The sequence below is a fragment of the Prionailurus bengalensis genome, chromosome A3, assembly GCF_016509475.1.
Source record: "Prionailurus bengalensis isolate Pbe53 chromosome A3, Fcat_Pben_1.1_paternal_pri, whole genome shotgun sequence".
Taxonomy (NCBI): Eukaryota; Metazoa; Chordata; class Mammalia; order Carnivora; family Felidae; genus Prionailurus; species Prionailurus bengalensis.
In genome coordinates, this window is record NC_057354.1 from 87,917,336 (window position 1) to 87,945,144 (window position 27,809).

Here is a 27,809-nt window from a genome sequence, read left to right on the forward strand (position 1 = left end):
GGTGAGGGGAGGGGTGGCCACAGGGGCAGTCTGGTAAGCTCACTCCGGCTCCAGCTGGGCCCGAAGTGTTGCACTCACCAGCAGACTCAGGCACTCGGGTCCGGCCTGCCACCTCGCCATGGCCATGAAGGCAGACAGTAGGCCCGGGGGGCTCCCCAGCAGTGGCTGTGACCTGGGCATAGCCCAAGAGCACATGCAAGCGGTCACCCGAAACTACATCACCCACCCCCGTGTCAGTGAGTACAAATCCCCAGAGGGTGAGATTGGGGTGGGCTGCTGGGTCCCCAGGCTCTGCTTCTCAGGCCCAGGGAAAGGGGAGGACCTAGACTGAGGAAGACCAAGGGGGCTCTTGGTCCAGCAGAGTGATGTGGTGGACTGCCTGGACGAGGAGCGACCTCTGCAGATGGAGGGATGGGGTCCCCAGCCCAGGCTACCCCAGCGGAGAGGGCAGGGGTGTCCTTGCAGGAACCTCTCGGTCATCACCCTTATCCTGCTCTGAGACCCCAAGTTCAGAGAGAGCTCCCCACGGGCCCAAGTGTGTGTTTGTGATACACTCTCCTGTGTGAATATGTGCGTGTTTGGAGTACGAACATGTGTACCAGAACATTCAGCATGAGGAAATGTATGATCAAGTGTTCTTAGGGAATATGTGTGGCAAGGCCAAGTATGTGCATTTTCAGGATGGAGAAATACATAACACTGTGTGTGTCACGTCAGTGGGCACATGTCATGTGTGCCTTACACGTGTCTGTGTGTATAATGCAGGGGAAGGATGTGTGTGCTCCCCCACTCGGGTGCAGATATGTGTAAATATGTGCGTGACAGCTTGCATGTGTGTATGATCAGAGTGAGGAAATGTGACAGTATATGTGCATGCTTTTACATTCAGACTGAGGGTGAATGTGTGTGTGTGTGCACGAGTGTGCGTGCTCATGGGGACAACATGGGTATGCGGTCAGGTGATGTCTTATGTCTGTGTATGTACAGTTGGGGGAGGGTGAGTGCCTGGCACGGCCATGGGTGCTGGATTATTTACCCTTGTAGGCTTCCTAGGTGTGCCCAGATGTCTGGGGCACAGAAAGCGGTGAGGTTCTGAGGGCCAGAGGGAGAGCCCCCTCCATCTGTCCTTGCCAAGGTCATTCTCCAATTCTCAGATTCTCAGACAGCCCCACACTGGAGTAAACCGGCCTGGCCAGCACCAGCCAAGCAGAGCCAGAGGCTCCTAACAGGGTGTGTATGGAGAGAAGCTGGCCCTCTCTAGTTACCTAGGCCATAGTGGGAGTGACCTGACGGGGCAGCTGCAAGCTAGGTCTGCATTGAACGGAGTTGGCACCCACCCAGAACAGAGCAAGTACAGAGGGGGCAGGTCCAGAGAGGGCAGGTCTGGGGTGCATAGGAGCAGAGCAGGGCGTGAGCAGGCACCTCCAGAGGCCTGAGGCAGGCACTGAGGGGTGGAGTGCATTCCAGCAAGGAGAAACTGAGTGAGACCGGATGTACCAAGGAGGCCCTGCAGGCCCTGCGTCTTGGAGGTATGGGGGAGGGCAGAGATCCAGATTCTCGCCTGGGGCAAAGCAGGGGTCACGAAGGCCCAGAAATTCGCAGTGACTGGAGCCCCCTGGAGTCCAGAGCTCAGGCCTAGAGACCTGAGCCCAGTTGTCTCAAGTTGTCTAACTCTCATCCAGACCCAAGTGATGGCCCACCCCTGCGGGACCCTCCCCCCCATCACTCCCTTCAGTGTGCCCTCCCAGGGACCCTGTGGGTGCAACCTCACCCCAGGGCCTCCTGCAGCCAGTTCCCTCCAGCCACGACCTTATTTAGAGTCAACAAGCCCTGGAGATTTGACCCAGACTGGAACCCAGGGGTGTCGGCGCCCCCATGCCTGCTTGTGTGTCACTCCATGTGGACCCCACCCAGGTGAATGTGTCACACCCAACAGCTGACCCAGAGACCAGGGTCTGCTGAGGGGGAGCCCCTCCACCACGACTCTGCTCCCTGTGTTAAAGATGTTCCCGCAGTGACAAAGGCTACCTGTGCTTTGGCTGCATACTAGTGTCCTCACAGGGCACCCCCAGGGGCCAGCCCCAGCCTGACAGCCTCCACCCCTCGGAGCATACTGAGTTCCTCAGGGTGCTTCTGCACCCACAGCTTTCTCTGTTTCCACCTTCCGCCTCTGGGGCCTGAGGGATTTCCTCTCTGAGGGGTGAGGACCAAAACCTAGAGCTGCTACTACCCTCAGTTGGCTGGAGGCAGGACTCCTGCCCTGGCCTCCTACCTGAGCACTGTATGCGCTCTGGGCAGGAGAACTTTATGCAGAGACAGAAAGAGCTCAGGAGAGCTGGGGATGCCAGGGGGACAGGGGATGGGGCAGCTGGCTCCCAACTCCAGGGCTTCCTCAGCCATAGATGGGGTGAGTCCAATAGAAGGCTTCCTGGTGGAGGAAGTGAACCAAACAGGCCTGAGGCATTAAGGGTGATTTCACTGCAGTGGCTGAGGGAATGGGCCAGAAGGGAGGGGGAAGGGTAGAATAAAGTGGGGAGTGAACCCTAGCAATATCCACCCTGGGCAGAAAGGAACTCCTTCTCCTCCTTCAGAGCTAGAACTCTCTCCCTGAGGGGAGGCGGCAGCTTGGGGCTTCATCCATTGTGTGGGGCAAAAGATGCTAGGTGGGGTGGGAGGGAAGGGGGGAGGGGAGTAGTGCGCAGCACGAGCAAAGGACGGATGTCAGGCTGTCAGCCCTGCTGGAGGGACAGAGCCTGGTCAGATGATCACCCAGAGGCTGGAATGCCAAACCACTGCCGCCTGCCTCAGTTTCCTCAACTGAGAGGCCAGGAAGGTCACACTGAGTTTCACTGGGCAGGGTCTTGGGCTGATTCTAAGAAGCCTGGTCTTCCAGCCCCTGCCCTCCCTCCCCTAATCCCTCTGGAGGGGATCAGGGAGGAGGTACGGGACCTACTGCCCCGGGCTTGCCCCCACCCCCACCTCACGCATGGGCGCCTGGCTCAGCCGGCTCCCAGGACGCTGCAGGTGTGGCTGGGCAGGCCCTAATTAGTGGGCTGCATGGAGCCCCGCTGAGCCTTTGACCGGGAAGGCAGTGGGGAGATGGGGGCAGGGAGGGGCTCCAGGCCTGCGGCCCTAAGTGCAACCCAAAGTGTCAGCTGGGACAATGGAGAAGGGGAGGGGGCAGAGCAGAGGGAGGGAGTGTCTGCAAAGTCTCAGGAAGGCCTATTGAGGGAGTGCCCCTCAGAGGTCTTCTGGGCCAGCCCACTGCCTCCAGCGCTACCCCCACCCTTCACCTCTCCAGGGTTGAAGGGTATGTCCCAAGGCTGGGGGAGTGCCACAGGAAGCAGACTGACTTGTGGTGTGCCCCAGGAGAAATCAGCCAACTTCTGGGCCTTAATTTGCCACTGCATGCAATGGACACAATCAGTTGGGGGTGGATGCAAACAAAAGGCCTGGCTTCAAGTCAAGGACACTTTTGTTGCTTAGCCACCACCTTGGCGGTGTCCAAACTAGACAGCTTCTAAGAAAAGATATGGTCTAGTCTGACTGGGGAGGCACAGAGTTCTAGTCTGAGGGGAGAGACATGATCCATCTCATTAAGGACTGACAAGCTGGAGAACAGGACGCCTTCTACAGTGGCATGGCTGAGGGCTGTGGCACTTCAGTGGGGAGCAGAGCCAGTGGCTGCCGGAGTCAGTTAAGGGCAGGGCATTGAAGGACGTGAAAAGTCGGGTGATAAACAGAAACAGCCACAGTGGAGTATCTGCAGTGAAAGGTCTAGGCTGTGGAGTGATGGACTCCTCCAGCAAGCATTTGGGAAGTCTACTAGAGCGAGGCCCTAGGGCTCTGGAAATCCAGAAAGGCGGCTTATAGCTGAGGCTGGTGGGATAAGATAGAGGCTTACAGACCACATGCTGGGCACCCAGCCCAAGGGCCTGGCCAGCAAGCAGCACTTCGTCCTGGCCCCTAGGCTACTCCCTGCCACTCACTGCTGCCCTCCCAAGGTAGAGCTATTGGATGTCCAGGTTAACAGGCTTCCCTCGACAGAAGCTGTGAAATGTGGGGAACCGCTGTGAAGGAAGAGAGGAAGTTGAAAGACCTGTCTCCTAGGTAGAACTGGAAAGTGTTCCCTGGGGCTTTCTGGACGTTGGGCTCCTTCCCCTCCCACACTCTCACCTCCCATCCAGCCTACCCACTCTGCATCTTGCTTCTGCCATCTCAGCCCTCTTGGCTGGTCTGGTATTTTCTCTATAGGGCCAGCAAGAGGCTTGTCCCAGAGCTTTTTAAAATGAGGCTCTGATCCAGTGTACCTGGTCCTGTGGGGTGGCCTAGAGAGAAGCCAGGTTGGAGAGTGCAAGGAGAGGGTGGAAGGTGGAGAAAGGAAGTCAGCAATGGAGCCCGTCTTGCCAGAAGTTGGGCTGTGAAGGGCAGCAGCTTTGGAAGGACTGGGGCAGAGGGAGGGTTTTAAGATGGGAGATACCAGAGTTGCATGATGGAAGCGGCACAGAGAAGGAGGCACTGGCCTTCGGCCCTAGGGAGTAGTCATCTCTGGGGTCTGGGCCTCAGGACCAGGAGAGGCTGGCCTAGAGGGAAGGTTGGATACCTCCTCTATGGGAACTCGGAGAAGCTGAAGGAGTTCCCCTGCTCCAGGCCCAAGCCCTAGAAGAATGGGTCTTCTGGCGCCTCTTGTTTTTGAGTGTTCCTAACAGTCCATAAGCTCAGAAGAGCCTTGCAAATATCCCCGCAGGGATCACCTTGCCCAGTCATCATCCTAGCCCATGCCCTGGTGAAAGGAATGCAGATCAGACAAAAACAGGGGGATGATCCCTGAGCCCCATACTGGGGAAGGTGTGAGCTGGGGGCATTTAGTTTTCCTTGGTGTGGGGTGACTTGGCACCAGACTTGTATGAAAGCATGAGGGCTGGAAGCCAATGTGGTTTGACGGGAAGCAAGAGGTGGGGTCCCAGCCCCAGCTCTGCCACAAGCATGTTGGGTGACCCTGGCGTAGGTTTTCACCCTTCTGGACCCCATTCTCCTCCCCTTTTGAAAAGAGGCTTAGACCACTCTCTTCCCTTTGATGTCCTTCCAGTGAGTGACTCAGTGACCTCACGGACACTCTGGCCATCCTGCCATGCCACAGTCTCCGTGGTCTCATTCGTGCTTCACAGGGACCCCAGGGAAGAGCTATGTCTCCCAGGTTGTAGTTGAGGGAGAGTCCCAGGATCTCTCAGCCAGCCCCTAGCAGAACCAAGATAGGCTTCCTGTCTGCCAGTCCATGGCTTTCCTATTGGGGTCCCCAACACTGGAGTTAGAGGCTCCCTGTAAGCTGAGCTCATTTCCCCATTTGTGGATCTCTCCAGCCACTAGGGCTGGGACATTCTACTTCTTCCTCTTTCCTTGTCACTCTCTCCCCTCTCCCACAGGCACCCAGGGAGCCCAGGTTGTCCAGGCAGGGACTCTGGCTGGTTTTTCTCACCCATGCATGCACCAGCCCCCACCCCTCACACACCCAGACATGCACACATGCACCATGTTCAATGAGTGTCAGGTGATGGAGGGAAGTGTGGTCCTGGTGGGGGGCAGGGAGGGCAATTCTCTACCCATTTCTAGCTGGGGGCCAGAAGCTTTTGGAAAATGTTGTGGGTCAGAGATGTAAGATGGGGACTGAGGCCAGAGGGGAAGCAGCCTCAAGATAAGAAAGACCTCTTCGTAGTTGAGAGGGGAGGGGAGGATTCTGAGGGGCCTCTGCCCTTGCCCTGGCCCTCCCCCCAGCCTCCTGCAGGTGTCCAAGCCAGCAGGGAGCCCTGCGGGCAGGGGCATGACCCTTACAGCAATGGTGGCTGGCCCTGTCACAGCTAATGACCCTGACAGCCCAGACTGGGCAGGGGGTGGGGGTGGTGCATACAGGGAGAGAAAGCAGAAGATGCTTCTGTGTGTGTGTGTGTGTGTGTGTGTGTGTCTGGGTGTGTGTCTGGGTGTGAGACCTCACCTACCTCCACTCCTCCCCCAGCCTACAGGACAGTGTGCAGCGTCAATGGGCCCTTGGTGGTGCTGGACCAGGTCAAGGTAAGATTCTTCCATATCTTCCCAGGCACCAAGGCCAAATCCCAGGGCTCCCCAGCCCCGGGTGCAGGATCTCTTCTAAACTGCCCTACCTCTAGCTGTCTGCCATGGGCCCATCTGTCCCTTCTAATTCCCTGTCCCCCATCCCTACACTCTTCCTCCCCAGCTGTCTCCCCCACCACCCTGGGTTTCCCTTCCTGCCTTTTCAGTGTCTGCCTCTGCCCTCTCTGGGCCCTCAGAGACCACTCTTTACTGCCAAGGGCCTGGGGGATCTGGGCTATTGTGCCTCTTTCTACAACAGTGGAATGGTTGTATTGAACTTCCTCACAAAGCTGGAAGCTTTCACCTGCTGCTCCCGTGGGTCTTCTTTTAAAAGGAAGAGAAGGCAGAAGAGCCATGTCAGCTAACTTTTCTCTAGAGCTCAAGGTTTTCAGAGGCTTTTGGACTATCTCAGCCTGGGAACCAGCAGTGCGGGTGGGAAGTGAAGCAGGCCTCACGGAAGGAGATGGGATGTGGGCTCCTTTGTGTCCCCTGGGGCACCGCAGGACCAGGGCAGACTGACGGCACTTTGAGTTTGGGGTTGGGGATTCTTAAGGCATAAAGGGCCCTGCAAAGGTGCCAGATCACTCTGCTGTCCCCCTTCCACCCAACAGTTCCACCTCTCAGGCTCCCGCCAGACACCACCTTCCCCAGCCTGGAAATCTGGGGCCACCCTTGATCCCTCCCTTCCTGGACCCCATCTGTCAGTATCAGTGATCTATCAGCAACCTCCTACCCCACTGCTCCCTGATTATAGCCATGGTCTCTGGATCCCCAGCCTGGTGCCCTGCCATCCTCCATGCTGCCCCCCTGCAGCATTGACCCCTTTGCTCCCCTGCTTCAAACTCACCTAGCACGCACAGCACCTTCACCTTATAGGCCCCACGTTCTGTAAGGGTCCCTCCACACTTTTCCACTCTCATGACGCATCCTCTCCTTCCCCGACGCCCACTGTGCCACTACTTGGAAACCCACCCTGCCTCTGCATGGAGCTGCCTTTTGATGTCTCTAGGCCTTTGCTCCTACTTTTCCCTCTGCCTCTCCAACTACCTTTCCTCCATACCCTTTCTTCCTCTGACTCCTCCCCAAGGCTAGCTGAGAGGTCACTTCTTCTGGGAGTTTCACCCAGGCCCCTGGACAATGAGCCTGTCCCTCCTCTCCCTCTTCTGTACTGTCTTGTTGGCAGCATCCATCAAGGCATCAATAGGATCACCACCTGGCCACATGTCTCCTCCCTGCCCCCACAACGTCTCTCCTATTGTATATTACTCTTGAGCCCCCAGAGTCCCATACCACACTTTTACGGAACACCCAGTCCATTGTAGGTGCTCAGTTTGTTCAGAGGAAGGGTGAGTAAGTGAATGAGATGAATGAATGAGTAAGTGTTAGAATGACTAAGCCAGACCCTCTCATTTCTGGAAACCAGATCCCAAGTTCATAGAGACCTTACTGTCTAACCCACTAGTGCTGGGGATGCCCTGGGAGGAAGTGTGATGGAGTGGTTATGCACGTATGCACAGGGCTCACAAGGTCTGATTCAGACCTCTTCTGTTTTCACCTCAGCTCCATCTAGCTACCTTCTACTAGCTACCTGACAACCCTAGATTGGCAGCATCAGCACAGAACTCGTTAGAAATACAGGTTCTGAGGCCCCTACTCCGGACCAACAGAATCAGGAACTCTAGAGAGCTGGGGAGATACAGAAGTCAGACTTTAAAAGCCCTCCAGGTGATGTGATGCTTCCTGAAGTTTGAGAAGCAGCTATTTAGGTTTTCAAATCCTAGTTTCCTCATCTAATATAGAAGAGAGTTGTTGTGACGATCAAATCAGATAAATGTATTTTTACTATTCCTCCTTGAGAACAGCTAGCGTTAGCTCTGCCTGGAAGACAGAAATGCTAATATGCTGGAGTAAACAGCTGGTGCCATCTGCCACCCCCGCTCATAGTATGGAGAGTCAGTACCTATGACATCCACCTTCCCAACTATAAAATGGGGCTAGACTGGGAAACGAGATAGACCCCCAGACCTATGGTTCTGTGATTATTGGATGCATCTCTCTCATAGAACAGAGTAACTGGGTGATGGAGATACCCAGGGAACCCTGGACTTGCAGAGGGCAGGAAAAGAAGCAGTAACGTGTAGTCTCTTCAATTCAAGAGGCGGAGAAGACAGCTTTATGTACTCCTCTCTGCGGCCCCCATCCCTATCCCCAGTCTAGAGTTGCTTGGGTAAAATACCCCAATTCATCCTCTACAGCGCCACCTTCTGCCCAAATTGAATCATACCCGCAATTAGGCCTCCCACTTCTATCCTTCCGAAATGGAAAAATTCTTGGGGGAAAACTTTTGTGTAGATCAGAGGTTCTGAGCCCAGGCAATAAGGGACTCGAAATCGTATGCAAACCTTTGAAGCTGGGTATGCGTGTGTCTGTACATTTTTCTAGGGATAGTTTCCATGATTTCATCTGATTTTTGGAGGTCTGAGTGTAGAGCATAAAATGTTAAAGCCTAAACCCCTGAGTGTAGAGTGTAAACATGACTCCTCCAGATTATTAAACAGCCCCAATATGACAAACAATTACACAGGAGTTTCACAGGCATTAAAGAGGAGTCTGGTTAGCTGACATCCACCTGCCTGGGATATATTAGATTTCACTTGAGCAGTGGTTTTTAAACTAGAGCATGCATGAGAATCCCTGGAAGAACCCAAAGTTCTGATTCATCAGTCTGAGGTTGGGGCCCAGGAATCTGCATTTCTGACAAGCTCCCAAGCTGCTGCTGCTACTGCTCGCCTGGGGCCCACACTTGAAGATCCCCTGCTCTACAAGATCTTCCGACTGCCGTATTTTGAGAAACAGCAGTCCTTACTGAGACTTGGAGAAAGCTCTCCCCTTATCCACCAGACTTGGCTCCAAGTGTCTGTGGCCACTTCCAAACTTTTAAAAGAAAAAGCTTTCAGAAGTATGTGTATCAGCTCTGAAGACAGTTTCTGAAGAGGGGCTCCAAATTGCCCTGGGCATTGGCAGAAAGAGATGCCTTGGAGGCCAGGGCTTCCCTGTACAAGTCCTGCCAGGCTTGCCAAGAACTTCCCAGTCCTCCGAGTGTGTAGAACAGCTCCCCTCTGCCCTCCCTGCCCTGGCTGGCTGAGAACTCAGTGAAGCACAGAAGGTTGTACTGAACCATCCCCACCCTCTGCGGTCCTCCTAGTAACCAAGAATGGGAGGTGAGAGTATCAGGCTCTGAAATGGGGCTCCTTTGAGTATAAACTCATTGTTGCATCCTGGAATTCTCCCCCTGCACTCCCTGTCCCAACTGGCTATGGGCATCCCTGCCCCAAATAACTCACACATGCACACACAGAGCCTAGTATTCTCTTCCTAAAGGATTCCAAACTATACACCCTCCATGACTGGGTGTGATGGTTCTGACAGTTCTTTCAGGCATCTGACTGTAATCTCTCTGCTATTTAAAGTTCGTTTCCTCTGATTTCACCTCTCAGGGACACACAGGGCGCCACCTCCTCCACTCTCCTTTCCTTCCGCCCTCCGTCCCCCACATAAACCCACATGAAAAATGATGGCTTTTTATCACCCGGCTGCCTGGTTTCTATTGGGCCTATGGCCTGATTTCTTTGGGGCCCAACCTGGCCTGAGCTCTCTCCAGCAGTTTTCCTCCTGAGGTTAACAGCCCACCATGCAAGGAGGCCAGTGGCTGCGTCAGGTGGACAGGCCTACAGAGCGGCAGAGGAATGCCCCGACTTTTTTAAAAACTTCTTTCCGCGGGGGCCTTCCGGCCCTTGCTCTTGGGCCCCCTCTTGTGGTTGATGAGCCAAAGACCGCTAGACGTGAGCTGCCCCGCCGACCTCAGCGCATTCCTCCTGGGGGGAGCCCAGCTCTCTCAGCAACCCCACTCAGAGGGGCTGGTTTAGGGGGCAACGGAGGTCGCCTTCCTGGCATCCTTTTCACAGGACAAGGAGGGACCCAAGCTGGAGCTTCTTCCAGTGACTTGTCAGAACTGCAAACCCTCCTGTCTCAGGTTTGACGCCTCCCCCTCCCTCGCAGGGATGCAGTGAGGGAATGCCCCCCACCCTGTCACACCCCACTGGGAAATTGAGTCATAAGCCCTCCCTCCCAGACACTTAAAGTCACTATTTTGGGTAGAGCGGGGATTTAGTGATAGTAATGATGGTGGTAACCAGTCGCACTGTACTTGAACATCCCCAATTTTTATCACATTTTAATTACCAAAAAAAAAAAATGCTCCTTATTACTAGTAAAACAAAAGACACGCAAATTTAACTATTTGTCCCTAACCTCCTTCCTCCCAGCCTCTTGAGACAGCCACTATAAAGATCCTGCTGTAAAGGGGCAAATAGATAGTATGTTAGAGGTTTACATTGGTGTTAGTCTCATAAAACATATCAAGGATTCCCTCCATGTCAGTAGTTGCCCATTTTATTCATTCTTCTCAAGAGCAACATAGTAGGCGATAGCACGGATGTGCTGTGGTTTATTCAATGGTTCCATCTTTTTAATGGTTCCATTATTGATAGACATTCAGTGTGTTACCAGGCTTTGCTGTTGCAAATGGTACAGCAAAATAGAGCCCCTTTACACTAGTGCCTTTATTGCTATAAGATAGATCCTCCGGAATGAAGTTGCTGGTTCAAAGTGTATATTGATTTTAATTTTTTTTCCCAACGTTTATTTATTTTTGGGACAGAGAGAGACAGAGCATGAACGGGGGAGGGGCAGAGAGAGAGGGAGACACAGAATCGGAAACAGGCTCCAGGCTCTGAGCCATCAGCCCAGAGCCTGACGCGGGGCTCGAACTCACAGACCGTGAGATCGTGACCTGGCTGAAGTCGGACGCTTAACCGACTGCGCCACCCAGGCGCCCCTATTTTAAAATAGATTTCAAATAGATATTGATGATTTGGGGCAACATTGCTAGCCCGGCAAGGTTGTGGTGATTCACATTCCAGTCAACCGTGTGTTAAAGGACCCACCCTCCAGCATCCTTGCCAGCCCTGAATATGTTCTTTCCTGGAATTTTGTCTATCTAATTGATGAAAACTAGTACCTTCCTGTTTTTATTTACATTTGAGGATCTTTTTATAAGTTTGGATTTTACTTTGTCCTCTGTGAAATCTTCCTACATACTGAGGTGTACATTTTGAGCTGTGGGTGCTCCTTTTTTATTGTTCACGTTTGTTTTTGGTATTTTGCCATGCAGACATTTCAAATGTTTGTACAATCAAATATGCCTATTTTTGCATTTATGGCTTCTGGATTCCATACCTTGCTTAAAGACATCTCTCTTATCCAGCTTTTCTAGGAAAGCTGAGAAAAGGAAAGAAGAAAAACTCTTCTGGTTTTCTGTTTGTTTTAGCTTTGTATTTAAAGGTTTTATATGCCTGAATGTATTTCTGTTTATAACGTGGGTATCTTCTAAGTCGATACCCAGTTACATTAGCACCCTTTGGTCAACAGATTTTGGTTTTCCCCATGAAGCAATATACCGCATTTGTTCTATAACAGGTTCATAAAATCTGGGATCTGTTTCTGGACTCTAATCTCTCCCACTTCTCTGTCTGCTTCACACCAACACTTAACCATTTGACTTTAGCAGTTTTAGAACACGTTTTAATATCTGATACATCAAATCCTCCACCTTGACTATTTTTGGATATTCTCAGACACTTATGAATTTTAAGATGTTTATTAAGTTCCAGAAGAAACAGCAATTTGCTGGAAATGCATTTAATTTCTATGCTTTTGAAAAGGATTTATATTTTTATGACAGTAAGTCATTCTGTCTTGGAAAACACTATTGTTCTCCATTTGTTCAGGGCTTGCTTTATATCCTCAGTAAGATTTTATTATTTTCTTGTACCTTTCCTGTTAAATTTTTTTCCAGATATTGTATGGCTTTGGGCCCTATTGTGAATGGAATGTTTTTCCTAATTTCCTCTTTCGTTTATGGCTGGAATAGAAAAAAAAAAGAGTTGTTGGTTTTTTTTAAATCAGTGTATAGGTGACAGTGGTACAACAGATGGATTTTTATATATTTATCTTGTATACAACCAACTTCTTTTATTAATTCTGGGCATTTTTTGTTTTGTTTTTTAAGTAGAGCCTCTTGGGTTTTTCTAGGTATACAGTATCATCTGCAAATGAAGGGAATTATGTCTGCTTTTCTATTGGCAGACTTTAATTTTACTTGTGATTTTGAAGCAATTTCAAATTTATAAAAAGTGGCAAAAATAAAAATAGTGCAAGGAACATGCATATGGCCAACTGTTAACACTTTATTCCATTTGTTGTATCTTCTGCTCTGAGTGTGTGTATGTGTGTGTGCATAATTTTTTCCTAGGTCTTTTAAGGGTAAGTCATCCCCCAAAACTCCAGCATTTATTTCCAAAGAATACGGATATTCTCTTACATAACAACAGTAATTATCAATATCTGAAATTTACACTGATACTTTTACCTAATCTACATCTATATTCCAGTTTATCAGCTGACCTAATAAAGTCTTTTATAGCATTTTTTCCCCTCCAGCAGGGGATCCAGCCTCATCATGTCTGTTTAGCCTTCTGTAATCTGGCACATGTTCACAGCCTTTCTTTGACATTTCTGAAGAATACAATCTCCTCTCACTACCTTTAAAAAATAAATAAATAAATAAATAAATAAATAAAGCATTTTCTATTTATGTTTATTGGTATACTTTTTCTTTTTTCTTTTTTGGTCTTATTGTATAAACTACAATTTCCAAAACACATTAAGTAACAATGGTGATACAGACATCTCTGTGTGTTATTGATTTTATTAGAAATAAAAATGGATTTAACATTTCACCATTTAGAAGCTTATTGAAGTTGGTTTTGTAAATAGTCTAGTGTTCAAGGAGTTGCCTTCCATTCCTGTCCTACACAGGATTGTATAAGAAACGCTGCCAAATTTTATCAAAAGCCTCTGTGGTTTCTATTTACATAATTCTGTAGCGTTTCTCTTATAATTCATACGTACAAAATCCCTATTATGAATTATATTGTCAAATGTTGAGATTGCCAGAAGTTGATTGATCTAGGCTTGCATTCTTTTAATAAACCCTATTTGGTCAAACTTGTTTGTTTATTTAATACACTATTTGATTTCACTGGCTAATAGTTTATTTATAACCTCTGCATCCATAAGAGAAATTGGTCTATGGGTTTTTGGGGGGTCCTATCTTTACTGGATTTGGGGTTGGGGGAGTTCTCTATTTTAGGTTTTGTTTCCTTCTAATGTTTATTTTCTGTTCCTCTTATTATTTTGGCTAGTTCTTCCAGTGTAATGCTGAACAGAATGATGATAGCAGGCATTATTGTTTTGCTCCTAATTTTAAAGGGAATGTTTTATACATTATATCAGAGTATGGTATTTTCTGTAAGTGTTTTGTGGATGCTTTTTGGAGTTAAGGAATTTCCCTTTTATTCTCTGTTTTCAGAGAGTTTTGTTCTTTAATCATGGATATCATGATTCCCTAATCATCAAAATTTTTTAATCAGGGATAGGTTTTTTTTAAGCTTTTTCTAGAATGTTTTAAGATGATCACAGGTTTTTAAAAAATCTTTCAATCCATTAATAAGGTAAATTACATTATTAGATTTCTAATATTAGACTAACCTTGAATTCCTAGAATAATTCCAACGTGGTCTTTTTAATTTTTGTGTGTATGTGTGTGTGTATTTTTCTTCATTTTTTGTTTTCTAATATTTTTCTTTTATCATTTAGTTTGTAATTTGACCTTTTTATACTTTTCTGGATTTGATTTGTAAGTATTTTGTTCAGGACTTTTTCATCTATATTCATATGTGAGATTGTGTATAATTTTCTCATAATTATATTATTTTGTATCAAGGTTATCCTTGTCCCATAAATTAATTAAAGACCATCTCTTTTCCATTAGTCTTTTTTTAAATATGAAATTTATTGGCAAATTGGTTTCTATACAACACCCAGTGCTCATCCCAACAGGTGCCCTCCTCGATGTCCATCATCCACTTTCCCCTCCCTCCCATCCTCCCATCAACCCTCAGTTTATTCTCAGTTTTTAAGAGTCTCTTATGGTTTGCCTCCCTCCCTCTCTAACTTTTTTTTTCTCTTCCCCTTCCCCATGGTCTTCTGTTAAGTTTATCAAGAGCCACATAAGAGTGAAAACATATGGTATCTGTCTTTCTCTGTATGACTTATTTCACTTAGCATAACACTCTCCAGTTCCATCCATGTTGCTACAAAAGGCCGTATTTCATTCTTTCCCATTGCCAAGTAGTATTACATGGTATATATAAACCACAACTTCTTTATCCATTTGTCAGTTAATGGACATTTAAGCTCTTTCCATAATTTAGCTATTGTTGAAAGTGCTGCTATAAACATTGGGGTACAAGTGCCCCTATGCATCAGCACTCCTGTATCCCTTGGGTAAATTCCTAGCAGTGCTATTGCTGGGTCATAGGGTAGATCTATTTTTAATTTTTTGAGGAACCTCCACACTGTTTTCCAGAGCGGCTGCACCAGTTTGCATTCCCACCAACAGTGCAAGGAGCTTCCCGTTTCTCCACATCCTTGCCAGCATCTGTAGTCTCCTGATTTGTTCATTTTAGCCACTCTGACTGGTGTGAGGTGGTATCTCAGTGTGGTTTTGATTTGTATTTCCCTCATGAGGAGTGACGTTGAGCATCTTTTCATGTGCCTGTTGGCCATCTGGATGTCTTCTTAAAAAAAATTTTTTTTCAATGTTTATTTATTTTTGGGACAGAGAGAGACAGAGCATGAACGGGGGAGGGGCAGAGAGAGAGGGAGACACAGAATCGGAAACAGGCTCCAGGCTCTGAGCCATCAGCCCAGAGCCTGACGCGGGGCTCGAACTCCCGGACCGCGAGATCGTGACCTGGCTGAAGTCGGACGCTTAACCGACTGCGCCACCCAGGCGCCCCATGGATGTCTTCTTTAGAGAAGTGTCTATTCATGTCTTCTGCCCATTTCTTCACTGGATTATTTGTTTTTCAGGTGTGAAATTTGGTGAGTTCTTTATAGATTTTGTCCCTTTGGGGGGCTTTATAGATTTTAGCCCTTTGTCCGATATGTCATTTGCAAATATTTTTTCCCATTCCGTCAGTTGCCTTTTAGTTTTGTTGATTGTTTCCTTTGTAGTGCAGAAGTTTTTTATCTTCATGACGTCCCAATAGTTCATTTTTGCTTTTAATTCCCTTGCCTTTGGAGATGTGTCAAGTAAGAAATTGCTGAGGCTGAGATCAGAGAGGTTTTTTCCTGCTTTCTCGTCTAGGGTTTTGATGGTTTCCTGTCTCACATTTAGGTCCTTCATCCATTTTTAATTTTTGTGAATGGTGTAAGAAAGTGGTCTAGTTTCATTCTTCTGCATGTTGCTGTCCAGTTCCCCCAGCACCATTTGTTAAAGAAACTATCTTTTTTCCATTGGATATTCTTTCCTGCTTTGTCAAAGATTAGTTGGCCATACATTTGTGGGTCTAATTCTGGAGTCTCCATTCTATTCCATTGGTCTATATGTCTGTTTTTGTGCCAATACCACGCTGTCTTGATTATTACAGCTTTGTAGTAGAGGCTAAAGTCTGGGATTGTGATGCCTCCCACTTTGGTCTTCTTCAATATTATTTTGGCTATTCGGGGTCTTTTATGGTTCCATACAAATTTTAGGATTGCTTGTTCTAGCTTCGAGAAGAATGCTGGTGCAATTTTGACTGGGATTGCATTGAATGTGTAGATTGCTTTGGGTAGTGTTGACATTTTAACAATATTTATTCTTCCAATCCATGAGCACGGAATGTTTTTCCATTTCTTTGCATCTTCTTCAATTTCCTTCATAAGCTTTCTGTAGTTTTCAGCATACAGATCTTTTACATCTTTGGTTAGGTTTATTCCTATGTACTTTATGATTCTTGGTGCAATTGTGAATGGGATCAGTTTCTTTATTTGTCTTTCTATTGCTTCATTATTAGTGTATAAGAATGCAACTGATTTTTGTACATTAATTTTGTATCCTGAAACTTTGCTGAATTCATGTATCAGTTATCCATTACTTTTGATGAGCTCAAGTAAACCTCAAATTATTTGTTCTTTGATTGTTAGAACTCACTTGTAAAACTCTCTGGGACTGGTGTTTTCTTTGTGGAAAGATTTTACCTATGCAGTATCTTAAAAATTGTAGGACTATTCCAGCTTTCTGTTTAGTTTTTGATTGGTTTTGGTTTGAGTTGTATTCTTTTGGGACTTTATCCATTTCATCTAAGTTCCAAACTGTATTGCATAAAGTTGTTTATAATTCCTTTTTGTTACTTTTTAATATTATCAGTATAGCTAGTTTTGGCTTTTTTATTCCAACAATTATTTATGTCTTTACCCTTTTCTTAATGAGTGTTGCTAGAGATTTGTCTAGTTTTTTTTTTTTTTAATGTTTATTTATTTTCGAGAGAGAGACAGAGCATGAGCCAGGGAGGGGCAGAGAGAGGGAGACACAGAATCTGAAGCAGGCTCTAGGCTCTGAGCTGTCAGCACAGGGCCCGATGCGGGGCTTGAACCCACAAACTGCAAGATCATGACCTGAGCTGAAATCAGACGCTTAACCAACGGAGCCACCCAGGCGCCCCTAGAGATTTGTCTATTTTATGAGGCTTTTCAAAGAACCAATTTGGATTTTGATCTTCCTTGTTATATATTTGTTCTCTGTATTAATGATTTCTGCCCTTCTAATATTTCTTTTACTATATATATTTTTTAAGGATTTTCTTTTAATTCCATTTAGTTAACATACAGTGTTATATTAGTTTCAGGTGTACAACTAGTGATTCAACAATTCTGTACCTCAGCCAGTGCTCATCACAAGTGTCCTCCCTAATCCCCATTCCCTATTTCACCCATCCCCCCACCCTACTTTATTGGGGGTTTTCATGCTGTTCTTTTTCTAACTTTTCACATTGCATACTCTTAAACTTCCTCAATTTTTTTTCTTTTTTAATGTAAGCATTCAAAGCTTAAATGCATCACAGATGTTGATATATAGTTTTTCATTATTAGTGCAAAAATATGTTCTAATTCTACATTCTCTATATTAGGTGTTTAAATTTCCAAATATATGTTTTTTCTAACTATCTTTTTATTATTGATTTCAAACTTATTTTGATTATGGTCAGAAAACATGGTACAGCTTGATTTATTCTATAGGTCATGACATGAAGTGATACCCTTTTTCATTCTTTTCTATTTCATTTATCATTTAAGTTTTTATTTCCTCTGATATCCAAAGGAGTTATTTAGAGGAGTACATTAACTTCTAGGAACACTGTGGGGAGTGGGGATAAAAAAAATATCATATTTTTATCATTTATCTTTATCAAATTACGATTATGGCGGTGCCTGGGTGGCTCAGTTGGTTAAACATCTGATTTCTGCTCAGGTCATGATCTCGTGGTTCATGAGTTCAAGCCCCCACATCTGGCTCTGCACTGACAGTGCAGAGCCTGCTTGGGATATTCTCTCTCTCTCTGCCCCTGTCCCACTTGTGCTAGTTCTCTCTCTCTCTCTCTCTCTTTCTCAAAATAAATAAATAAACTTAAAAAAAAAGATTATGATTATGACTTACTCCCTGAAGTAAATCAACCACCTGGGAAGCAAGGTGAGGGAGCTTGAAGGATGCTATGCATTCTCTCCGGTACCTCCCCAGAAAGAAAGTGCAAGTACAGGTACAGGGCTTAGCTCTCTTGGTGCTGACAGCCAGTGTCAGTGGGGAGGGTCTGCTCTCTCAGCCCAGACTCCTTGGCCCAGCTCATAGCCTCTTCTAGATGTGGGGAAAGACCAGGAACCTGGTTTCCTGAGCATGTGCAGACTGCAGAGCTCAGGATTCCCTTGGGGCAGACCTCCACCTGCCTGACCTGCTGCCTATGGTCCTGGAGGGACAGCCTAATCATTTTTTAATTAAATTATAATTCACATATCATAACCTTCATTCTTTTAAAGTGCACAGTTCAGTGGCTTTTCGTATATACACAGAGTTATGCAACCATCACGACTACTTGATTCCAGAACATTTTTATCTCCTCCAAAAGAACACCTGTACCTGTTAGTCATCACCCCCAATCCTCTCTCCATCCAGCCCCCAGCAACCCCTAATCTTTCTATCTTCATGGATTTGGCTATTTCAGACACTTCGTATCAATGGAATCATATAAGACGTGGCCTGTTGTGTCTGGCTTCTCTTAGCATGTTTCAAGGCTCATCTATGTTGCAGCATATTATCATATTTCATTCCTTTTTAAGGCTGGATAATATTCCATGCTACAGATACACCATCTTTTGTTTAACCATTCATCAGTTTGTGGACATTTGGGTTGTTTTCACTTTAGGGCTATTATGAATAATGAGGCTACTTGATTATGAACACTTACATGCTTTCATACACCAGTTTCTGTGTGATCATGTGTTTCCATTCTTCTTGGGTTTAATACCTGGGAGTGTAATTGCTGGCTCATCCAGTATCTCTGTATTTAACCTTTCGAGGAAGTGCTACACTGTGTTCCAACGTGGTGGCACCATTTTACATTCCCACCAGCAGTGTCCGAGGGTTCCAAATTCTCCACACCCTCAACAACACTCATGATCATCTGTCTTTTTTTATTACAGCCACATTCGTGAGTGTGAAGTGGCATCTCATGGGTCTGCATTTCTTTAGTGGCTAATGACGTTGAGCATCAACATGTGCTTATGTGCTTACTGGTTGTTTGCATATCTTCCTCAGAGAAATATGTATTTAGATCCTTTGCCCATTTTTTAAGGTAGGGTATTTGTATTTTTACTTTTGAGTTGTAAGAGTTCTTTATATATTCTAGATATTAGCCTGGTTCTTTTTAAACTGACAAGAAAAGATACTACACTTGATCATAGCCAAAAGAGAAGTGATTGCCTCATTCGTTTTATTCCTGAATGCTATGAGGATGACATGTGAATCAACTCCAGCCCCATAGCTAGGGAAAGACCGCCACTGGCACAAGGGGACACCTGGCAGCCCAGGAGAGCACTGTGCCAGTGTTTTCACCATTAGTCCACAGGGGCAGAAACAACTGTCCACAGGACCTGAACAGCCGTAATAACTACTACATTTTACAGAGCTGTTACAAGGTGCCGGGCACCAGCTGATGACTTTACACATATCACTTTCTCTCCATACAAGCTCTTTGAAGTAGGTATTATTATCATCCCCATTTGAAAGATGAGGCTGAGAGACATTAAGGAACTTCCACGAGGCCACACAGCTTCTAAGCATCAGAGCTTCAATTCTCACCCTCGTCTCCCAACTCTAAAGTTGACACCCCTACCCGTCCCTGACTCCCAAACAGAATTCAAACGTTGCACTTCCCAGCCCCTCAAGCTCACTTTCAAGAGGGGAGATAGAAGCTTGAGACAGGGTCAGGGAGGGATGGGGGAGACAGGGACTTCACCTCTGGTCTCACCATTGCTCTGGTCTCATGTCTGCTCTCCTCTCCTGCTAGTTTGCCCAGTACGCTGAGATTGTCAACTTCACCCTCCCTGATGGGACTCAGAGAAGCGGGCAGGTGCTTGAGGTGTCAGGGACCAAGGCAATTGTTCAGGTAAGTGGTGTCAGTGCCATGTTGGCTGAATAAATGAACAGACCCAAAGTTCCTGACTATCTTATAAGCTCTGAAGGCAAAAAAAAGTCCTATTTTCCCAGAGTGTCTTGCCTAGAGCTGGGTTCCAAGGGAGCATAGAATGGAAAGCCCCATTGTCCCCAGCAAGCCCCTTATTAGAGTAACCTCTTGTCCCGTAGGTGTTTGAAGGAACCTCTGGGATCGATGCCCAGAAGACCACCTGCGAATTCACAGGGGACATCCTACGGACTCCAGTGTCAGAGGACATGCTAGGTAAGGGTGGGGGTGAGGTGGGACGGGGAGCTCCTGTGTCCTCCCAGCCTAGCTTCCCTAACCACACACTTAGCACTGCATAGCCATTGACTCTTTGCATGTCTGCCTCCCTGTGAGTTCGTACAGGTCAGAGGTTTTGTCCTCTCTTTGACCCCCAGCTCCAGCTCAGGGCTGGACATGCAGCAGATGTCCAGTAAATGAGGAAGGCAGTTTCAATAAACTGGAGGCACAGTAGGTAACCATCTATTTGTGGTTAGGCTGAAACAGAGTGCACATCCTCCAACTTTCTCCCAAGATCTGCCATACCTGGACCTCTCCTCTTTCCAGCCCTAAAACCCTCCATTAGAGTCATTTCCTGGGTCAAGACCTCTGCTGTAAAGATTTCCAGGCAAGGAGGGAAGATCCCCAAGGAAACAGTCACTGTAGCCAGCTCTCTGGGGATAACGGAGGGTTGAGGGGAGAGGGACATGTAAGAGGCAGGTGGGAGCCGGTGGTGGTGTGGATGGTGAGCAGCAGTGAGGGAGACGTGGGGCTGGCCCTAAGCATCTCCCAATATCCTCCCCCATCCTCAGGTCGGGTTTTCAATGGCTCCGGTAAGCCCATTGACAAGGGGCCAGTGGTCATGGCAGAGGACTTCCTGGACATCAATGGTGAGTGACCAGAGAGGCTCTGGACAGCTTTCAGGACCCAGCTTCCAACCACCTTCCCCACCCCTAGCCATCACCTTTGCCACCTTGCCCTTGGAAGTTCTGCCCCAGACACAGGCCAGGGGCAATTGGCCAGGGCTCACCTCCAAAGGCTGGTCAGACTACCAGGCAGATCAGGTGTGCTCTGAGCACTGTAGAGGCCTGTCTGTCCCCAAATCTGCCACAGAGCCTGAGATACTGCTGTAAAGCCCTTCATATCCAGTTCCTTTAAATGCCATCATCATGTGCAAAGTTCTATGTGTGCCCCAGGACCATCATTCTCCTGCCTTCCAGTTCCCTGTCCCCACCCCTCAGAGCTGCCTGGGGTGGCTTGCAGAAGCAAACACAGCCCCTTCCCGGTGGGAGGCCATCCTGAGTCCTCCAATCCTGTCAGTTCTGAGGACAAGATGGAGGCCCACAGAGGTCTGTGGCTGGCCCCAAACCACTCAGCAAGTCAGAGGCAGAGCGGAGCAAACACATCCACTCAGACAGCTCCCCAGGTCATCCTCAGTTCCTTCGTGCCCCACAAAACACTTGCTCAGCCTGGACTCCTCCCACCTGCCTGCTGCTTCCAATGTGCCAGGTAGTGCTATCCAAGGGAGTACTGAACTGTGGCTATTTAAATACAAATTAATTCAAATGGAATCAACTTTCATTTCAAAACCACATCTCGTGCGCCCAATGCCACATGTGGCTAGGGCTAGTGTAACTGGGCAGTGTAGTTAGAGCACATTTTCATCACCACAGAAAATTCTGTCAAATAGTGCTGCTCTGGAGTCTGGAGCAGGGTTGGGGGAGGGCAGGGAGGGACTTGAGCCCTTGAGCATGGGTCCATGATCGTCCTCTCCCAGGCCAGCCCATCAACCCCCATGACCGCATCTACCCTGAGGAGATGATTCAGACGGGCATCTCTCCCATCGATGTCATGAATAGCATTGCCCGTGGTCAGAAGATCCCTATCTTCTCAGCAGCTGGGCTCCCCCACAATGAGGTGAGGCCTGCGGGGTCCTGCAGACATGACCAAGAGGAAGGGATGAGGCAGAGGCCAGGGCTGGTGGGCCAGTGAGGACGGTCTCCTGTGTCAAGCAGTCAGGGACCAGCCAAGCAGGGGTCTTCGCCATCTAGACTGGCAGTTGTCCTCTGGCAGCTCATGGACTTGGAGCTGCATAGGCCTCCTCATTGTCCCCAAGCAGGTCTTCAAGCCTCCACCCTGGGAAAGGCTGTAGGACCTGGGGCAGCCCTTTCGCCTTTCTGCCCTGGGATCCCTCCTGCCAAAGGCCTTGGCAGGAGGATGGATTGGAAATTGCTCCATCCATCATCCTCAGTGGTGCTGAGTGGGCTGGACTCTGGGTCTGGGCTCTGGTTCTGACGTTCTTCCTCCCAATCCACTCCACCCCAGATTGCCGCCCAGATCTGCCGCCAGGCTGGGCTGGTGAAGAAGTCCAAGGCTGTGCTGGATTATCACGATGACAACTTTGCCATTGTCTTTGCAGCCATGGGGGTAAGAGGAGCTGGGCAGATTGGCAAGTTCTGGCAGCCTTGTCTCCCTTGGACCCTGGCTCTGTCTGATCTGATGAGGGAGGCATAATCCTTCTCCCTGAGAAGCTGTCAGAGTCCAGGCCTGTCTGGTGGGAGAGGCAAAAGCATGACTGAAGGTGGGCTCAGTGACTAGGACAGTGTGTCCCTCAAGCCATCCCAAAGGACATGGCAGCTATAAGACGAGCCCAGGATGACCTGGAGGAGGGAGAAGCCAGGGAATTTCAGAGAGGGGATATGATGGGGTCCTCAGAGGGCCAGAGGAGGGTTTTAACAGGGGAGCAGCTGGCTAAGTAAGGGGTTGGGATGGCACTCAGCAAGGCTCAACCTGAAGAAATCTGAACTCTTTGGGAACCTGATGAGATCCCAAAGATGAGAGCAACCCAGCCCCTGCCATCTCAAGTTCAGGGTCATCCCAGGAACTGGTAGCCAGTCAGTCAATAGGCTTTACTGAGAAGAGATGGGAGGGGCCAGGGCCCCTGCCCTTAGGCTGCAGGGACCCCTCTCCAGCCCTCCCTGCTGTGTGTCCAGGTGAACATGGAGACAGCCAGGTTCTTCAAGTCCGACTTCGAGCAGAACGGTACCATGGGGAACGTCTGCCTCTTCCTGAACTTGGCCAACGACCCCACGTGAGCCATCCCCTGGTACCCAGACTGCCTTCAGGCAGCAGGCCCCATCCCCTCCCAAAATCCAGAGTACCAGGGCTCAGAAGTATCCCAGAACCACAGCCATTGGCCCAACACCTGGTTGTGCAGAGGGGAAAACTGAGGCTCAGTAAGGGGTAGGGACAGCCCACAACCCTGCCTGCCACCTGCAGTCCTCTGTCCTTCCTATAGTCTGCATCCAGCCACTGTCCCAAGTCAGGGCTCCTCATCCTTGCACCACCACCAAAGTCCCCACTATAGACAGATTTCCTTAAACGCTTTGTTTGCAAAAACTGCTATTTGTTAATTTTTTTTTAGTATAGTTGACATATACTGTCACGTTAGTTTTAGGTGTGCAACATTGTGACTGAATTTCTCTATAGGGTATGCTGTGCTCACAAGTGTAGCTGCCATCCGTCCCTAAGCAACATCATTACCATACCACTGACTATATTCCCTCCGCTGTGCCTTTCATCCCTGTGACTTATTCATTCCATAACTGGAAGCCTGGATCTCCCGCTCCCCTTCACCCATTTCACCCATCTCCCCACCCCTTCCCTCTAGCAACCATTCGTTTATTCTCTGTATGTATAGGTCTGATTCTGCTTTTTTGTTTGTTTATTCATCTGGAAAAACTGCTATTTTTAAAGTTTAGGAAATGTGAGTTTAAATCAGTAGGCCAGGTGGATGAAGAAAAAACATCTAATAAGCTGTCCTGGGTACTGAAGGTATTCCTAAAAGTAAGTAACAGAATTCTGGAAGCCAGGATGATGTCACCACAGGAAAGGCCCACAGGCTCAGAGCTTGAGGATTGAGGGCACCTGGAGTCAGAGGAAGGGATTCAGGAGAGCTCCAAGTGGAAGGGCTGCCAAGCGGGCAGGGCAAGTGTACAGAGCACGCCCACTACGTGTGCTCTGGAGTAGTGAGGGGAACCTTACAGAAAGAATCCAGAGGGTGCTCCAGCTGAGCCAAGTGCAGGGGGATGAGGGGGCAGGGGAGGCTGGGGAATAGAGAGCTACAGCAGGAGCCCTGCCCCTGCCTAGCTCTGATGGGCCAGAGCCCCTAAATTTTGGGCCCGCAGGGACAGGGTGCTGTCACCCTTGCCAGACACTCCTGGCCCTGCCTGTCCCACTCTCACCCAACTCTCTGCCTGTCCCAGGCTCCCTACCCCTTCCTACCTTGAACAGGAAGGAGGAGTGTCAGGATCGGCGGACTGTCCACCCCCAAGAACCATAGCCATGACCTGGGGGCTGGGAGCGGAGGCTCATCTTGTCCACTCCTCTGCTGCTATGCACGGTTCCCTTTCCACTCAGCACTGGGGCTAAACGGACCTCTGAGCTCTCTAAACACTGGCTGTACCTCCAGGATCGAGCGGATCATCACCCCACGCCTGGCACTGACCACTGCTGAATTTCTCGCCTACCAGTGTGAGAAGCACGTGCTGGTCATACTGACCGACATGAGTTCCTACGCAGAGGCCTTGCGGGAGGTGAGGCAGCTGGTGAAGGGTGTCAGGGTCACGCCTGCCTCTCCCTGGTCCCTACACCCCAAAGCTCTCCCACCCAGGCCTGCCCCTATTCCATTTCTCATAGTCACTGAACCTCCCACTCGCCCTTCCTTGTATTAGCCTCTTGCCCCCTTCCTTACCCCAGTGACACTGGTATCGCAGGTCTCCGCTGCCAGAGAGGAGGTGCCCGGGCGCCGAGGTTTCCCAGGATACATGTACACAGACCTGGCCACCATCTATGAGCGGGCAGGCCGTGTGGAGGGCCGGGGAGGATCCATCACTCAGATCCCCATCCTCACCATGCCCAATGATGGTGAGCCTCTTCACTGCCCAATACCCTCTGCAGCCCTACTGCCCTCCTTTCCCACTGGGATGCTTAAAGGGCTCACGGTTTTTTGCATAGATGTGCAGTAGCTCTGTTCATCCATCAAGGAGCTCACTGTCTTTTCCTCGCCTCCACATACCCCATCACTCCCATGAGAGGAATAGAACCCACGTGGCCCTGATTGGGTGGAGATGTGGGCCGTGTCTACACTGAGACCAGTGCATTTCTTTGCAGATATCACCCACCCAATCCCAGACCTGACGGGCTTCATCACAGAGGGACAGATCTACGTGGATAGACAGCTTCATAACAGACAGGTACTGTCCCCTCCTTACCCACCTAGTGCTCTCCTCACCACCCCCAGAGACACTGGCTGTCTGATGCCCCATCACCTGCCGTGCTTGATTTCTCTGTGAATTAGGAGGGGCCAGGCAAGGCTAACTCCAAAGAGGAGATGACCCGGGAAGACTGTGTGGTTCACAGACACAAGACAAGTCTGGCTAGAATCCAGGCTACCTGACTGGAACCTTGAGAAAATAATCTTTCTGATCCTAGGTTTCCTTACCTATAAAATAGAAATAATAGTATTTATCACACAGTGGAGTGCGTGGTGGCATGTAGAAAGCATCCAGCAGATAGTAGATACTAAATGAATACCACTTCTCTTTCCTTTCCGGTAATTTGCTTTGGTGAACAAAACAATGGGTAACTGACACAAGTAGATGGTGAATAATGTGCTAACAGGTGAGAAAATGTGTCTGTCCCATCTGAGGTTAAAGACAACCCCTGTGACTTTTTCCTCTTTGCTTAGTAGTTTCCTTCTTTGCAGCTATTAACTAGGAAGCTTTAACCTGGTTTTTGTCCAAATAACCAAAAGTTTTTAAGTAGTGACTTTCATTACCTAATGTCATGTCACCTCCACCTTCCACCCTCCTGTCCAGGAGCACACCTATAGAAACCCGCATCCCAAGCCCTAGAATCTGTGGGCCACAAAGGAGGGCAGGGTATGAGCAGCCCACCTCTCTGTCAGATGAGTGAGGATCAGTCTCTTAAGATTCTCAGGGGGAGGAGAGACAAGTAGGGGTAGGAAGGAAAGGAAAGTTTGGACCCTGCCTTCTGCCACTCGCTTCTTTTGCTCCCCCAGATCTATCCCCCCATCAATGTGCTCCCTTCCCTGTCGAGGCTAATGAAGTCCGCCATTGGGGAGGGCATGACGAGAAAGGACCATGGAGATGTCTCCAACCAACTGGTAAGAAGGAGAGGGCCCAGGGACTGGCGGGTAAGTTAGTTTCAGAAGCTGGAGGTTTGTGCCGGTACCCAGACCACGAGCTTTTCTCTGGCAAAATCCCTCCCCCTTTGGAGTCCCCACACAGCCAAATTGGGGGCCATTGGACTTCTGTGATATGCCTGCGGTGACCGATGGACCGTCTCTCCCCCCCTTCACCCAGTATGCTTGCTATGCCATCGGGAAGGATGTGCAGGCCATGAAGGCGGTGGTGGGGGAGGAGGCGCTCACTTCCGAGGACCTGCTCTACCTGGAATTCCTGCAGAAGTTCGAGAAGAACTTCATCAACCAGGGTGAGGCGCATTGGGGGTGGTCAGGCAGTAACTCCCTTACCTGGCTACGTATGCACGCACGCACGCACGCACATGCACACACTCCTACTCTGTCCCTAGGTCCCTACGAGAACCGCTCCGTGTTTGAGTCCTTGGACCTGGGCTGGAAGCTGTTGCGCATCTTCCCCAAGGAGATGCTGAAGCGCATCCCTCAGAGCGTGTTGGATGAGTTCTACTCCCGCGAGGGGGCGCCGCAGGACCCCGCGTCAGACACAGCGCTCTAGCCCTGCCCACAGTCAGACCCCAGACTGTGTCCTGGGACCCCTGCTACACCCGTTCTACGCACGCCTCGAGTTCCACACACCCAACCAACCGCTTGAGCGCTCACGGTCCGCACCCCGCCCACTCCCACGCTTCATCCCTCTGCCTGGAGTCCCTGCACTGGGCAAGAGCAAAAGGTTGTTAAGCCTGTATCAAGCACTTGAGAATCACCTAGAGAACTTTGCAAAATACCAAGGCCCAGGCTCCAACCAGATCAATTAATACGAATCTGTAGGCAGAAGTCCTCTGCATCAGTATTTTAACCCCAGGTACAGCCAGATGGCAACCACTGGTATAGAGACTGCAAGATAACCCAAGGAAGGATAATTAAGGTTGACACACTCTCTAACCCCAACACATACATAGGGCTTGCTGTCATTCTTAGGATCCTAGCACCCCAGAAACAACAGCCCACAGAATCCCCCAACTGCCAGGACCTCCTCAAGCTTTGTCCCTGCAACGCATTGTCACTTTATCTTAATTTGTTCATTAGAAGCCAGTTGTTAAGGCCCCACCTGGGGAAGGTATCCAGTAGAATTTGCTGGCTTTTAAGGTGCATAGGAGGGGTGCTGACGCCTTTGGACCACTGGGGTTGGGAAGGCAAGTGGGCTACCAGAAGAGGTTTCCCTGGAATGAGGGAGAGCTGCTTCAGGGTAGAGAATCTGCATTGTTGTCCCTCCCTGTAGGTCTCTGTGGTCTTGGGAGAAACTGCGCCCCCCTTCTTAGATTTCTCTGGGGGAAATACCAGGAATGATGTGGCACAGAGGGGAGAAGGTAGTCAGAAGTGGGTGGTATGGTCGGGTATATCTACATTTGACCCTGGGCCTCAGTAAACCTCTGATAAGCTTGGGGTCATTCCCCCCTGAGAAGGGATGGAATGTGGATATGGTTCAGTAACACTCAACAGTGACTCAAGCAACACTGATGGCCTGACTGCCATGTACTGTAAAAACTTAAAAAGGCAAACTGAGGAAAACATTGACAGCAAAATATGTATAAAGGGTTACTATGTTAATAGGTTTTACAAATCAGTAAGAAACACTTTTAGGACCCTCAAAGAACAATGTGAATAAACAGATGATTCCCAGAAGAGAAAAACACTGATGATTATTTAACTCTTGGTAGTAATCAGGAAGTCAAATAAGAACATTCCCACTACCAAATTAACAA

At 48.7% G+C, this 27,809-nt stretch overlaps 1 protein-coding gene across 1 annotated transcript; it reads left to right on the forward strand.

The window, feature by feature from the left end:
* ATP6V1B1 (ATPase H+ transporting V1 subunit B1) lies at positions 1-27,670 on the forward strand. Its single transcript, XM_043603618.1, has 14 exons — positions 1-236; positions 6,011-6,066; positions 19,674-19,772; positions 19,970-20,063; positions 20,636-20,713; positions 21,601-21,740; positions 22,149-22,250; positions 22,817-22,914; positions 24,295-24,418; positions 24,599-24,749; positions 24,996-25,078; positions 25,906-26,010; positions 26,210-26,339; positions 26,439-27,670. Exons 1-14 carry the CDS (start codon positions 119-121, stop codon positions 26,600-26,602), a joined length of 1,542 nt encoding a protein of 513 aa, XP_043459553.1. The 5' UTR covers positions 1-118; the 3' UTR covers positions 26,603-27,670.
* Positions 27,671-27,809: the final 139 nt, after the last annotated feature.

What these genes read in the sequence shown, in the direction of transcription:
- ATP6V1B1 (XM_043603618.1), top strand. Translation starts at nt 119, where the DNA reads ATGGCCATGAAGGCAGACAGTAGGCCCGGGGGGCTCCCCAGCAGTGGC. An exon ending in GGACTTCCTGGACATCAATG is followed by an intron (nt 20,714 to 21,600) that starts GTGAGTGACCAG and finishes GTCCTCTCCCAG; the next exon opens with GCCAGCCCATCAACCCCCAT. An exon ending in CTGGGCTCCCCCACAATGAG is followed by an intron (nt 21,741 to 22,148) that starts GTGAGGCCTGCG and finishes ACTCCACCCCAG; the next exon opens with ATTGCCGCCCAGATCTGCCG.